We start from the raw sequence: 15,462 nt of genomic DNA, 5'->3' as shown, positions 1-15,462 counted from the left end.
CACTTTCAAAGAAACCATCACCAGTGGCTACCATAAAACAAAATTCTCCAAATGGATGGATGAAAACCAATATTTGTATAGTGTGGGACATATTGGTTCCTATGCCAGATCAAATTATGCCACCTTCAATGGTTCAGAGCTATGTACAAAATTCCACCCTTACTCTACCAATCATCTTAAGCTCCTAACTCACCCATTAACTCAACCTTTTCCATTTTATATTAACTCAAACTTTTCCAATTTATATTCCATTTCTCTAATTCCATTTCATAGTTAGAGCTAGATACATCCAGCAAGTAGATCAACTAGCAAGGTTGATATAATTTAATCAAAACATGATTCTAAGTTTGAGTTCTGACTATGCAATTAGTGTTAAATATTCTGATGATGAAAAACTTGGAGGCTTATGATATATAATTTTATGTAACCCAAAAATAAAATATAAATAAAGGTAGGGCTACACCATAACACATTCCCTCTTTGACTTCTCTTCCCTCCTCTTTCTATTTAATGCACTATTGTTTTTTTCTCACATACTATCATGCTTTATTGCCTTTATCTATAGTTGAATATCTTTGCTGGCATAATTGCTACCTCTATAACTAGAAGTGCTAACAAGCCAAACCATACTCACTAAAAACCAAAGTAGAGAAACACAAAACAACTCTTTCTTTCTCTTTCTTTCTCTTTCTTTCTCTTTCTCATTTTCCTTTTCTTTTAGTTAATAGGGCACTTGCATACCCAAAACACAATAAGAACTGAGAGAGATGAACACTGAACAGTTTCAGAGGAACAGCATGTACATAGAAACCCCTGATGCTTATGGTAATGATGGCAAAAACTTCGACGATGATGGACGAGCCAAAAGAACTGGTATATATACATGCAGTATACACATATATATTTTTTATCTAGTGATAATAAAACTTAATAGAACATTACTATATATACACATATAAATATGATTCTTATTCTACCAGTGTAATGATAGAAGCTAGAGATATAACTCATTATGTTTTTTTACAAGCATTTTCCAACCTAACACGTACTAAGAAAACATTTGCTGTTCTTTATTTTGTCAGAATGGTTAAAATATATTAAGATATTACATATTCAAATCAAGTGATTACAAATTATATTTTCTTATGGATTAAATAGAGAGACACCACGTCTTAAACCAAAATCTTAAGGCATTAGTTTCATGGGCATTTCCTTCTTATAAACTCTTTCACTCCTCCCTGCATATCCAATGTGAGACTTCACACTTGAATAAATCCAACATATATATATTAATGTATAATATAAAGGACATATAAAGCATGGTTATGTATAATGTATGATATATATTAATGTTTTTTTCTTTTTGTTGCTGAATTTGAAGGGACATGGGTAACTGCAAGTGCTCATATAATAACAGCAGTGATAGGGTCTGGAGTACTATCTCTTGCATGGGCAATAGCACAAATGGGATGGGTGGCTGGTCCTGTTGTTCTATTTGCATTCTCATTTATCACATATTTCACTTCCACTCTTCTAGCTGATTGTTATAGGTCACCTGACCCTGTTAATGGCAAACGAAACTATACCTATTCTCAGGTTGTTAGATCTATTCTAGGTATGTCCAAACTTCACCTAATCTCATCATCATGGATCATGCATATATCATATTTATCATCTTTCATCGTTTCGGTTAATATATCGATTATGTATAAATATTTACAGTGATACAACATATTGATATTCCACTCTTTAACTATTTCATTATTACTTTTGGTTCTTAGAGTTCTCATTTTTCTACTCTTTGCTAGTAACTATCAAAAGATCTTGTTAACAAACAGTTACTATTTATGTCTATTTTTATTTTTCTTGTTTCTTTTTAGGACTGGGGCCTTAGGCCTTGGTGTATCTTAGGTCTGGTTAGGTTTTGTGTAAGAATTTTTAAAACATTATTTAGTTTTATTTTTTGTTAAGCAAGATGCATTAAAATAGTGTTAACTCAATGCAAGAGAAAGATCAAAAAAGATTCTCAGCCGAAAAGTCTATTTAGTTATATCATAGCGATCTAAAAGTCTTTTAAATTTCACAAACCAACCTATTTAAATAAATCAATAGATCACTATTATTATAAGATAATATCCGAATGAAGTTTATTTACAAGTTTTATTGAATATTATGGAATTTCAAGTAAGTTTGTAGGTCAATATAGTTTTTTATATAAATTAGACCGGATCTTAAAATTTGAGCTTATGACCAACTAATAAGTGAGGCTTAGGGCATAAACAAATTTAAACATAAGCATACATGTAAATGTATGAGTCTAACTCGGGGGTGTTATTCTCACCCTAATGATTTTGTTAAGAAATTATTAATAAAAATTATTTTTTATTGAAAAACTAAATTAATCTCATAAATATATCATTTAAATATTAAGGGAGCTAGAACTTACTCATCAAGTCTGAATAATTAATGAAATTAATAAATGATTTGGAATATAAGAAATATTAGTGATACTTTGTTTACTGAAGAGAAATTCGTAAAGAAATTTTGTCCTGTTTATAAGATTTTGTTTTGATAGTTTAACACTGAAGAAATGTAAAAATATTATCAAATACACGAATATTATATATAGTTTATTAAAATTGTCATTCATTATTAATAAAACTAAATCAATTTTTCTTTCTAATCAAATTGTTTGAGTAAATATAAGTACTTTACTAACAAATTTACTTATTGTACATAAAAATTTGAAAATAATCTTGTAAATAAGACAAAAACATAAATTCCGAAATCAAATTATAAAAACTAAAAAGGATTATGGGAGAGGGTAATTTTAAATCTTGCTAATTAATCTTCATAAAAATTCTTTTAATTACTAAATAAAATATTTTTATATTCCTAAAAACAATTTTATATATATATATATATATATATATATATATTTCTTATACTATACTCTTATATAGTATTAAGAATATTCTTATGACAATATATTGAAACCTTTTATGAAAAAACTTGTAAGAAGGTCTAGATATCAGTCACTTTCATTAAGGTCTTGAGATCAGTCACTTTCATATATTTAAAAAAAAAGGTGTAAAGATCAATGTGCTCAAGCATTTAGAAGCACTTCCCAACAAATCAGGAAAAAAAAGTACGTTTATTTTTTAAAGAAAGTAAAAAACATTAATAAAGTTTCAAGCTTAAAGCAGCAAAATCATTTTTGGGCAATAGATGACTCTAACATGAAACTTTATATAATACATCATATTACAAGGAATACCACTCCCCACAAATATTATAGATTATAGTACTATACTATTGCTTGTTTAGTGAATAAAAAACAACGTTGCTTTTATCTATTTCTTTTATTCATTTTCAACCATGAATTAATCTTACTCCTACAACACATAACATATTCATATAAATTAATAAAACTTGGCATGCCCATATTCAATTGAAAGTAAATAATATAACTTGAACTTATTGTTTCCAATTTGAACAGGAGGGAGGAAATTTCAACTTTGTGGATTGGCTCAATATATAAATCTTGTAGGTGTAACAATCGGTTACACCATAACAGCTTCAATTAGTATGGTGTAAGTTTCAACACAAACAACTTTTGACTTATAATATCATTTTTTTATATAAACTTTTTGACTAAAAATATAAACTTTTGACATTAACCATGTTATTACTATACATATAATAACAAATTAATTCTCTTTTGTCCATTTTTCTTAGGGCGGTGAAAAGGTCAAATTGTTTTCATAAACATGGCCATCAAGACAAGTGTTATACATCAAACAACCCTTTCATGATCCTCTTTGCATGCATACAAATAATACTTAGCCAAATACCAAACTTCCATAAGCTCTCTTGGCTCTCTATTGTTGCAGCCATTATGTCTTTTGCATATTCTTCCATTGGTCTTGGCCTCTCAATAGCTAAAGTAGCAACAGGTAATTAAGTTAATAATATAATCATATGAACTTTAACTATATGATCTTTAAAAAAATGTTAAATATATATAGTCATAAATGATTTCGGAAGTTACATTAAGGTTCCATTTGCGAGTTAAGTTTTATGAAATACACTCATGAGATGACTCTAAAGCTTTATCTTTCCTTCATTCTCCTCCAAAACTTAACTCGAAAACGAACTCTAGCATTACTAATAATTGAGTTTATGGTGAAGGTGGGGAACATGTAAGGACATCTTTGACTGGGGTGCAAGTTGGAGTGGATGTTACAGGATCAGAGAAAGTGTGGAGAACATTTCAAGCTATTGGTGACATAGCTTTTGCTTATGCTTATTCTAATGTGCTCATTGAGATACAGGCAAGTCATGTTATATTATTATATTATTTATTCATGGATACTTATATATCACCTATGATTTGCATAAAGGGCCATACCCATGTGTGTTATTTCTTCCATTGACAATGATATAACTCCTACCAATAATACATGCACATAGATAAGGGCGAGTTTATTTATTTATTACACTCTTAAAATGAATGATATTTAAAATTGAAAACCGGGAATAATGATTGATTAATAAAAATATGAATACACAAATTTAAAATGTCAAAAGGGCTATATCATAACTCAGTTTGACAAAGACTTTGGGTAAGCCTAGAGTTTATTACCGCATCAATAATATTATTTCTACATCATTATTAGACAACAAAACTTGATACCCTTCAATTTTTTTAAAAGAAATGAGACAATAGATATATAGAGAAAGAGAAATTTTTAATTTTATATTATTTAATTTAAAAATCAATAAATATTTGGACCTTTCCAATACTAAGTGAGGATCTCAACTAAGTTCATAAGAGTCAATAATAGTCAATAATATTAAATCCATTTATTTATTATTTCATTCTTTATATTCCCAAATTTGGTGTCAAACTTGAGTATTCAATTATAACATTACTGATTGACGCATTTTGAATGTTATAGCGATATTTTCTCACTTGAAAAAGGGTGATGATTGCATGCATTATTAATTGGTGAGTGGCGTGTAAGAATAGCCATGCGACCTCGTGTGTGGACCATGTATTGTTTCTTTTTGCGGTTTTCAATGAATGCGACTCCTTAAAGTTGCAGAATGCCAGAATCTATTACATAGTCCAAACTAAATATTCCTATAGTCTTTTACTTTTACCTTTTAGTCGAAAAGCTAAAAAGATAAATGAAAAACCTTTGATAATATGCTAAAGCAAATCGAGCTTACACTGTCAACACATCATCCACCATTGATTTATATTACTTTTGTTTGAGAGTCAATGGTGGTTAACAAGTCAATGGTGAATGATTAATTGACAGTGTAAAAAACATTTACACTGTCAGTGTATACATATTAAATTCAAGCAAATTATATTCCCTTCCTGCTTATTACTAAATTTTTTTATCACCTACCTATACATGCAAGGGTATAATCAAGTATCCCTATATACAATATTAACCATTAAATGCATGGACCGCTATCTGGCACTGAAAATGATAATATGTTAATTCAGTACAGTACTATTACTTACCGTATTCAAATATCGAAAAATGTTTGATTTGTTGGAAAAAATATTTGAGTTAAAAGTTCGATAATTAAATAATTTTCTTATCACTCATAATTGGTGACACATTGATATATTTTTTATCACACTTGACGCACTCGCATGTTATCCTTTTTTCTTTCCTATTTCTAGTTGTCATTTTCTTTCTTTTAACCATCTCTTGTATTCATTGATAATATATTAATTTAGAACATTAATTACTATGAGCTCGCACATCCAAGATACTGTTCCAAGCTAGTCAATATGTACTTCATGTAAGGGAACCAATTGATAGTCCGTTATAATAATCCAGATGCATAAATAGAAAAAGAGTATCCATGCAAACAGACTTTACTTTCTGTGACACAAGAATTAGCCGACACGGGGACATATCTTCTATCCCACAATGTGTCAACTCATTAGCTGTAGTTGATCAGAAAAATACTTAATAATTACATTTTTAACTTGAATACAATTTTTCAACTAATCATAACTCATGGCAAATGGAGTGATACTATTTGTGATACAGCAAATATGCTCCCGTCCTACACCCAGGCATGTCTAAATCTTTAAAAGAATATTTCAAATATTTGACAACCATCTAAAATGACCACTTCCATTAGAATATAATGATAAGGATTATTAATGGCTTGTAATAATAATTATCTTACATGCCCACCATATGATTGCAGGATACCCTAAAATCAAGCCCTGCTGAGAACAAAGTGATGAAGAGAGCAAGTTTGATTGGTATATTGACCACAACCCTATTTTATGTGCTATGTGGGACCTTAGGCTATGCAGCATTTGGAAACGATGCACCAGGAAATTTCCTTACTGGGTTTGGCTTCTACGAGCCATTTTGGCTAATAGACTTTGCCAATGTCTGCATAGCTGTTCACTTAGTTGGGGCATACCAGGTAAATAATAAACAACTTCACTTAACCCCATCTTCTAGTTCTGTGTTCTATGTCATTGGTGTATTGTATTTAACTATTTAATACATTGGGTTTTATAGGTTTTCTGCCAACCAATATTTGGTTTCGTAGAGAGTTGGAGCAAAGAAAAATGGTCTGAGAGCAAATTTGTAAACGTAGACTATGCTGTGAAGCTTCCACTATGTGGAACCTACAACCTAAACTTCTTCAGAATGGTGTGGAGAACAACATATGTTATCATTACTGCAGTAATAGCTATGTTGTTTCCATTCTTCAATGATTTCCTTGGCCTAATTGGTTCACTATCCTTTTGGCCATTAACGGTTTATTTCCCCATAGAGATGTATATTAAGCAGACCAAGATGCAAAAGTTTTCCTTCACTTGGACATGGCTCAAGATATTAAGCTGGGTCTGCTTGATTGTTTCTATTATCTCAGCTGCTGGCTCCATTCAAGGACTTGCTCAAGATCTCAAGAAATACCAGCCCTTCAAAGCTACCCAATAATTCTAACTTAGTTATAAGTGCTATATTGTTTTCTTTTCTCAGTCACTTTTCTCTCTCTTTTTTAATAAGTAATCAGCAAGTGATAATAGAATGTTATCAGGTTCTTAAGGAAGAAAAAAAGAGAATGTATTACCCAGTTGCAGTGTATATATGGTCTGAATAATCCAAGGTAGTTTCAAAGTCAGCACTATCATTTGATATTTGTCATCTATGGTACATGCACAACATATAGGTCCGCCTGCATCAAAACCTGTTTCAACAGTACAATGACAATTCTGCACAGTCACAATAATCAAGTTCACCAACTAACACTAACTAAGCTTTAATCCTACTAGATGGGGTCAACTACAGTTCAAACAGCACTAAACTTTAATCTCTAAATCCTTCTTAGATGTTTTCACCTACGGTTTTCTGGCCTCCCTCTCCCTCTAAAAATTGGGTAATATTTGTTTGACCTACTCTCCTTTAATGAAGGTTCTATTGGTCTACATCACACATGTCCAAACCAGCTAAGGTGAGATTCTACCACCCATGGGAATGTTTAGTTCACTAACTACAGTGGTAATGAAATCTTAAGGGCAAGACACTAAGACCAATACTAGTAGAAATAACAAATGTAATTCCTCTTGAACAGTCATGAGGTGGCAAAAACAGAAACTGAATCAACAACTATCTCTATCTATGATTCATAAGTAACAAGATGGGCAAGACACCAAGACAAATAATAGTAGAACCAAGCATATTATAAATATAAAATAAATCACCAGGCACAGACTATGAAGGACATTATTTTGGTGTCGCTGCCCATGTGTTACACTGACGTTTGATTGACACTGTGGGAGGGGCATGTCTAATTTATACATTATTTCTTCTGGCTCCAACGTTATGAATTATATATGAATCTTATCTTGATATTTTTAATTGTATATATGTTATATATATAATTTTCTTTTCCTACTACAATTCCTAGAATTTGGTGTGTTAGGGTGTGTCTATGTCATGTGTCTGTATCAGCATTTGTGCTTTGTGGGTCATAAACACACGTGACAATCAAATGCAGTAGAAATGTTGCAGGACTAATCTGCATGTTTCTCTCCAATAATTAAATACAAAAATCCAAAAACGCAGAAATTTCAATAGGATATGCTCAGGTTTTTGTTGAGAAAGTTTGGATTATTGTGGCTGTCAAACTGGGATATGTAGGGCAGAACAAATTATCTCTCCATTTTTTCTTTTTTTTTGGCAATGAGGTTTTGGGTTTCATAGGGAAGAGAGAAGCAGAGTAATATAGGTTTAATGGTAAACATTCAAACACATGGAAGAATCGGATAATTGTTATACTAACATGTGCAATGAGAGGAGTAAAGCATACACCAGTGTGCACCAGTGTACTAAATACAAAGAAATTTAGGAAAACTAAACTGTTTATAGCACAAGTTATTGGACTTCTACAAGCAACAAAAACAGTACTCAATCACTTGACCTAGGTTTTCTCTTTTTTTCGGGCAAGGAAAATCTATAAAATGGATGAAACTTTAAATTTGAAATAGTCGAACCAAATGCTCATAAAAGCAAAGTTGGGGAAGTCATATTTCTACAGATAAAAATCTAACACTTTAATCACATTCCCTTCTATAAATAGTTACCCTATGAAATAATATAAAGCACAAGTTGAGCCCAATTACAACAGCTATAAAAACAAACATATGTATTACTATTACCCAAAAAGAGATATCATCCAGACTCCCTCTCGCTCAACACAAATGCCTGAATAAGACTCTGTGCCGCATGAGTTTGCTCTGGAGTTCCAGATATTATAATTTTGGTTTCAACAGCTCCAGGCTTTGGATCAGTAATAGTAATATTTGCATCCGAAATCTGGAAAGTGTAGGGATCACATTGTGAGTGTCAGTCAAGGTCATAAAAATTATACAATGATTTCATCAACAATCACACCATCCAACAATTTGATGTTCCAGTTAAGCAGAACAGAAGGTAAACAATCTATTCATTTTTCCTTCCTATGGGATTTGAGGACCAGGGGCATGATGTGCTTCTTTAATTTTAATACATATCTAGAATAAACTGATACAATTGCTCACATCAGCACGGATCAAAGCATTTACAAAAGGGCAACCTGATGCTATAAAGCTCCAGCGAGGCACAGAGCCCAGGGAAGGGCTGGACACCCGATGCCAGTCTATAGTAGGCAGCCTTGCCTTGCATTTGCAATGGGCTGGTTCCATGACTCAAAAATGTGACCTAACCGCATGGCAACAGCTTTACATGAAAGCATTCAGTGTAGGAGAATACAAATGAGAACTATAATGTTGAAAGATGTGTCCCTTTTGTGTTACATGCAATTTTATAAACACAGCATCTATGTGAAAGAACAATGGTGCAGGTGCAGGTGCAGGTGCAGATGTATAAGTGGCTAAGGCAACTATGTAAATCACAAAAATCAACCATTTAATAGTCAGATAAAACAACAAAGTTAATATCATAAATTATCATATGCAGTGGGTTCACCTCAAGTATTTGTTTCAGGCATTCACCATCCTCCCCATATATTACAGGCACCAACTTTCGAGGGACAACTACTTCAACAGTGGTACTTGTGATGATTGGTTGCCTCCCTCTACATGATAATACCAAGTTGTATAAACAAATACATACATGTATATGTGTGTGTATATTAGAAAAATTACGAGAATGTACAAAATTATTGACAGTACAAGACATACCCAACAAAGTCGGGAATTCTTCTAGAAGGACCTCCTGCAAAATCTGGAACACCCATAGGTGCACCACCTTCGAGTAGCCCCTAGAAACCAAATATTGGATAAGATTGATTTTTAACAAATCCATATTAGTGAGGATAAATGAACATCTTCAAAACATAATAGCTTATCATAACTAAAGCAGGATAAATCATTTTTATTAAATTTACAGATAAGAGAACCAAACTATACTAGCCATTTTAGCCTATGGTCCTACCGATAATAGGTCATTGATCAACAATCTAGTATTCTAGTCCTATTCTAATTACAGATATCTGCAAGAATAAGGCCTCTATCAGCCTCTCACTGAGTATGCCCCTCAATTTGAAAGAGAAAACTATGTTCCTGGCAGGGATTGAACTAGGAAATTTTGTAACTTCGTATGTAGTATATCAAGATAAATAGAGTAATCATAACTTTCAATGCTGCAATTTTTTCTCTCTGATTTTTCCTAGTTATTCATTAAGAAATTATGCAAGTTGCAAGGAAAATATTTTATATAATAAGAAACTTTAAACAGTTTGGAGTGCTAAAAATAATAATATGGATAAGCTGAACATAAAAAAACCATTTTCATGAAGCCTGTTCAACCACTGTCCCCTCTACCCTCTCTCTGATCTAGTTCAATTTTAAGAAGACTGATTTCATCGTCCAGCCAGTTATTGATAAAGATGGCCTAAATCCAAATGAAAATATGCTGCCAAGGCAGTGGGTAAGACAGAAGTAGCACAAAAAATATAAATAATAGTCCACTACCTGAGGGCCCCAAGGCCTATTTTCAGATATGTGAGGAGGAATGCCCAGTCTATGTATATTATTCATAAAAGGAGGACGGTCATCAAGGGGAAAACCCCCATGTGGAGGTGGAGGACCCCTGTTAGAAAATATCCCTGGAGGTGAAAGTCCACGCCTTCCCAAGTGTGGCGGGAATCGAGGAAACTGATCCAGAAACACAGAGTTTGGAGGATAATTGCCTGATGGAAATGCGCTGCGAAAGAAATTATGTCTTAACCTACTGGTTACTTGCAAAAGAGCATCGTGCACTGCCTCAAATTCTCCATTTATCTGTTAGAATTTGAATGGTATAAGCAACAATCATATGAAGCATGTAATAATACAAGGTTAAAATACACAACGATCACGGAACAAATATATCATGTCAGTTAATAAAATTCACATATATTGCCATACGAATGTAAGCATCGGCAAATGACTCCAACCACTCATTTCGAATAGCTACATGACTTGAAATATAACTATATTATTTGTAGTTTTTGATAGAAATATGAAAAAGACGAGGACCCACTAGACCCGAATCATATATATTTGTGTAGTTACTAAGGCAGATTTTATGCAGTTAGTCGGCAGTTGTTTGTATGATAATTACTGGTAGTATTTATATGTCTAGGGATGTGTGGGGTGGATATTCAATCTGGTATTTTATTGTTTGTGGATTGCAGAAGGAGGAGACTCCTTGTGAGGGGGAAGTTTTCAATTATTGTGAAAATAGGATGAAATTACAAGGGTATGAAGTGTGAACCAAAACTGCCCATCCAGATAATGTGGTTCAACCAGCAAGGATTTTAGGTGCTAGAAAATTTGAAGAAGGTGGTGACACAACATCAAGTTTTTGGTTCAAAGGAGAGAAATGCCAGTTGCAAGAAGATGCAACTTCGGAGGAATTTATCTGTAAGAGTCAATTTCCTACATTCAACCTTGAGGACAAGGTTGATCATCTAGGGGCAGGAAATGATAGGAACCAAGAGTTAATTGGAGACAATGGAGAGTTATCTAAAAAATGGTGGCCCAGTGCACAAGGCTCCAACCTAGTGGGGATCTGGGAAGGGAAGTTGTACGCAACCTTACCCTCGCAAGCGAAGAGGCTGTTTTCGGGATTTAAAAACTTGACCTCCGAGTCATAAGACAAGCAAACTTATTGTTGTGCCGAGGCTCACCCTCCATTAAATGGACGGTTATCTATTCTACACTTCATGACAACTGTGACTTATAAGTTATAAGTAGTATGCATTTAGGATGAAATTATGTTAGTAGGCAAGGCTGCTAAAGCATAGAGCCAACCTTGGAGCAGAAGGGGTGTAGGATCCTAGGAGCAGTGGACCATAACACTAAGCGTAGCTCCAGCTAAAATACAAAATTACATTTAAATATACATATATATGTATACACAATAACTAAAATACAAAGAAAAGAGAAGAGAAAGAGCACAAATAGTGAGTGAATATAACGAAGACAAAGTCATAGGCTAATGGAAGTGGTTGCATACTTGCATGGTTTTGGTTCAGAAACAAGAAGCTTAGGGAAGAGATTGGAATGTTGCAAGGGTTAGGGAAGAGAGTGGTTGATACAGAAAATTGAGGGTGAGGTGGAAGTGAAAAATCTGAATGAACAATAGTAAAATAAACATAGTAGGGATATAATAGGAATATATGTTGTGTTTGAAAAGTATATGTTTGTATTGTAATAGCTGCTATGTGGCAGTTATAGGATGTCATGTACTAGCCTGCTAGAAATATGGGTTATTCACTTGTTGGTGTGTAAAGGAGATCTTTGTTGTTATTTTGTGAGTGTGGGGCAGAGAATACTCTCTGTAGGAGACATATGTCTTCGGGACAGCAATAAATTGTTGTGTCGTGTGTAGTGGGAGACCTTGGTTTCTGGGAAGGCAAGTCTATTGTTGTATATTCACCGTTGTGCAATTTATGTGCTCATCAATAAAATTATTCAATTTATGTTTGGTGATCTATAAATTTCCCTAAGAAAACATGGTTAATATGTTGTAAAATTTAGGCAGCATACAACTCATATTTCCAAGTCCAGGGGGGAGTAGTCCATATGAGATGAAATAGAAGATTTAAAATTTACACCACCATCAAACTCAGTAAAAAACACACCTGAATTACTTCTTCGTCCTCTGAAGCACAGCTTGGAACCTTATCCTTGCCTAATATGCGGATATGGGCCCCTGATAACTTCCTCATTTCATTTATGATGGAACCAGACTTACCAAGGAGACAACCTATTTGATTAGAAGAAACGAGAAGTCTAGCTAACATGCTATGCTCTTCGGGATCAGGTATAGCCCTGGCTATTCTACCATGCACATGAAATACAGCCTCTTGCACAGGAGATATTCTATCATCTGGATGCTGCAATTATTAATCCAACATAAGTGAAAAATAAATGTGGCACCATAACAATAGATCAAACGAGAAAATGGGAGACTTGTACCATACCGCTGGACCAGATATGACAACAATGCACTCCTCTGAGTCTTGAACAGCTTCCATAACCTTAATATCACAAGCTGTTTCTTGCTGCAGAGCCTTTATTATTGCTCCGCCTTTGCCAATTATACTTCCTACCCTATCAGCCGGACACAATAAACGAAACGTGAGCACTTCCTGTGAAGGCCTCATGCGACCAAGGATGGCACCATCATGAAATTTGGGAATCAGATCAGGAGAAGAAATATCATGAGATCCAGAAGCAAAGCTGCGGTTGTGTGGTGGGACTTGACCAAATGAATGAGATGGCAGCCCTGATGAATTGCCAGATATAGATTCATGATCCGGGGGCGGATTTTCCAAAAGCTGTTTGGAAATTGATCGAAATGCTTTCCTGACAGCTTCGACATCCCCTGAGATCTGGCGTTGCAGCATAAACATTTAAAATAATGTTGAAACAAGCATGTACAAATCTTATATGACCAACACTTGTGCAAACAATGATAAAAAATTAAACATTCTATCCATGTAATTGCCTTTGTCACTGCAAATAAAATTAACAATGATATATTAATAGAATGAGATGCAACTTTTCCATTTACCTGAACTAGCTCATCAGAAGCCGATGCACAAACAGGAAGGTTGTCTTTAGGAAGGATCCGAATCTGTGCCCCACTATCAGCCGACATTTGCTTTATCACACTACCACCCTTTCCAATAAGGCATCCAACTTGGCTCGAAAGGACAAGCAGCCTAAAAACAGCAGCCGGGGACCTATTACTTTCTTTATCACCTTCAGCTGTCTCCTCTATTCGACCAACAATCCTCTCAAAAAGAAGAGATAGAGCTTTAAGAATAGACAATTTGTCCTCCTTCTCACTCTTCGAATCTTCAATAGGAACAGTATCTTGATCCTCATCATTATCATCTCCATCATCTTTCATCTCATCATCCTTCTCTTTACTATCCGTATCGACCTCATTATTATTAGCCTCCTTTCCCTGCTCAGTATCCTCTTCAGTGTCTTTACTATCACCTAGTATAGTAATAACTCTTTCGTCGCAATGAGGAACAGGTTCCTCGATTTTAAGCTTCACACCGGTTTCGTTGCGAATTTGGGTCACAACAGCACCACCTTTACCTATAACACCACCAATTCTCGTAGCCGGACAAAGTAAACGGAATACAACACTCCCTGGAGTGATATCAAAACCACTTGACAACTTTCGTCGTTTCCCTTTCCTTTTCCTTCTCCCACTTGACTCCGAATTCAGTCTCTTAGAGGATGTCATTGAAACTAACAAGAGTACATCAGTTTAAAAGTATTATTAATTAACATCAATAGCAATATTAGTTAGAGTTTAAAATCTACGCACTGTCCGGTGTAATATTTTTCACATTATGAACACATTATCCCCCATCGATTTGGATTATTTTGGTTGAGAGTCAAGGTGGTTAACATATGAATGGTTGATGATTTGCCGACAGTATAAAAAAAACACTTACATTGTCAGTGTATATATATTAAATCCTATTTATTTTGGTTGAGAGTTAACATATGAATGGTTAATACTAATAATAATACAACTAATCCTAATTATAATAATAACAAAATGAGATTACAAATATATGAATAACTAAAAATAAAAAGTAATTCGAAGTTCGAAATACAAATTGTTGATGATGACGAATCTTCAGACCTAGAACCTTAATGTTAATCATTCGTTAGAGAAATATGAATATGAAATGTGATAGTAAATGCAATAACGTGACGAATAAGAAAAATAAAGTGTGAAAGTTAAAGCGTGTGATATAGTGAATTGCGAAAGAGGACTCACGATTAATGAAGAAAAGGAGTGAGGAAGCAGAGAAGGAGGGTAAGAGAATTTTGGAATTTGCAGAGACCTACCTAAGAGCTCTTAGGTGTGTGTAATGGGCCATTTCTATCAGCCCAACATTATTGGGCCTTGTTCCATTTTATTTGGGTAATTTCTAATTTTATTTTCTTCTTTTTTTGTTCAATAGAAGATCACATTGGTTAAATCGTGAATTGAATTTTGGATATGAATGAAAGGAAAGAGTAGAAATGTCAAAACGGATTACCTAAATGGACTCGGATTAGCCCATATTGGGTTTGGGCTAAAAAGTCTGGATACAATTTATGAATATCAAATTGTAGCCCAAATCGGATCTAAGCGGGTTGCGGGTTGTGGCGGTCGGCCCTGCATAATATTAAAAATTATTTAAATTTTTAACTTGTTTAATCTATTTATAATTTGATATTGATGTATAATTTATTTAACACACTATCTATGCCCAATATAACCAAATTTATAGATCTAATGTCTTGTTTTTTAGTTAAGATGTGAAGTCCACATATATAATTTTTAACCTAACTCATTTATTAAATATCTCATTTTTATTTGACTCTCATTCTATAAC

General features: G+C 33.7%; 2 protein-coding genes across 3 annotated transcripts; one reads left to right on the top strand and one right to left on the bottom strand.

Moving 5' to 3' along the window:
- Positions 542–7,179, top strand: LOC109344237 (amino acid permease 6-like). Its single transcript, XM_019582909.1, has 7 exons — positions 542–873; positions 1,382–1,615; positions 3,500–3,593; positions 3,739–3,956; positions 4,192–4,334; positions 6,244–6,471; positions 6,570–7,179. Exons 1-7 carry the CDS (start codon positions 768–770, stop codon positions 6,993–6,995), a joined length of 1,449 nt encoding a protein of 482 aa, XP_019438454.1. The 5' UTR covers positions 542–767; the 3' UTR covers positions 6,996–7,179.
- LOC109344236 (KH domain-containing protein HEN4-like) lies at positions 7,053–14,956 on the bottom strand. 2 transcript variants are annotated; one of them, XM_019582908.1, is made up of 9 exons: positions 14,859–14,956; positions 13,623–14,317; positions 13,030–13,440; positions 12,688–12,942; positions 10,532–10,840; positions 9,740–9,819; positions 9,525–9,633; positions 8,717–8,873; positions 7,053–7,245 (listed from the first exon to the last, which is right to left on the bottom strand). In XM_019582908.1, exons 2-8 carry the CDS (start codon positions 14,310–14,312, stop codon positions 8,730–8,732), a joined length of 1,998 nt encoding a protein of 665 aa, XP_019438453.1. In that variant the 5' UTR covers positions 14,313–14,317; positions 14,859–14,956; the 3' UTR covers positions 7,053–7,245; positions 8,717–8,729. The 2 variants fall into 2 exon arrangements, with proteins under 2 accessions (XP_019438453.1, XP_019438452.1); XM_019582907.1 differs by lacking the exon at positions 7,053–7,245 and having other exon boundaries at positions 8,511–8,873.

This window comes from Lupinus angustifolius, chromosome LG03 (assembly GCF_001865875.1).
Source record: "Lupinus angustifolius cultivar Tanjil chromosome LG03, LupAngTanjil_v1.0, whole genome shotgun sequence".
Classification (NCBI taxonomy): domain Eukaryota; kingdom Viridiplantae; phylum Streptophyta; class Magnoliopsida; order Fabales; family Fabaceae; genus Lupinus; species Lupinus angustifolius.
Note: the sequence above shows the minus strand (reverse complement) of the source record. Positions and strands in the feature narration are given on the sequence as shown.

Bases quoted from the DNA above. Each gene is read 5' to 3' on its own strand.
- LOC109344237 (XM_019582909.1), top strand. From the start codon at position 768: ATGAACACTGAACAGTTTCAGAGGAACAGCATGTACATAGAAACCCCT. The intron at 874-1,381 runs GTATATATACAT...CTGAATTTGAAG, and splicing joins TGGACGAGCCAAAAGAACTG to GGACATGGGTAACTGCAAGT. The intron at 3,957-4,191 runs GTAATTAAGTTA...TTTATGGTGAAG, and splicing joins AATAGCTAAAGTAGCAACAG to GTGGGGAACATGTAAGGACA.
- LOC109344236 (XM_019582908.1), bottom strand. From the start codon at position 14,312: ATGACATCCTCTAAGAGACTGAATTCGGAGTCAAGTGGGAGAAGGAAA. The intron at 13,441-13,622 runs GTAAATGGAAAA...CTGCAACGCCAG, and splicing joins CTTCTGATGAGCTAGTTCAG to ATCTCAGGGGATGTCGAAGC. The intron at 10,841-12,687 runs GTGTGTTTTTTA...AAATTCTAACAG, and splicing joins AGGACGAAGAAGTAATTCAG to ATAAATGGAGAATTTGAGGC.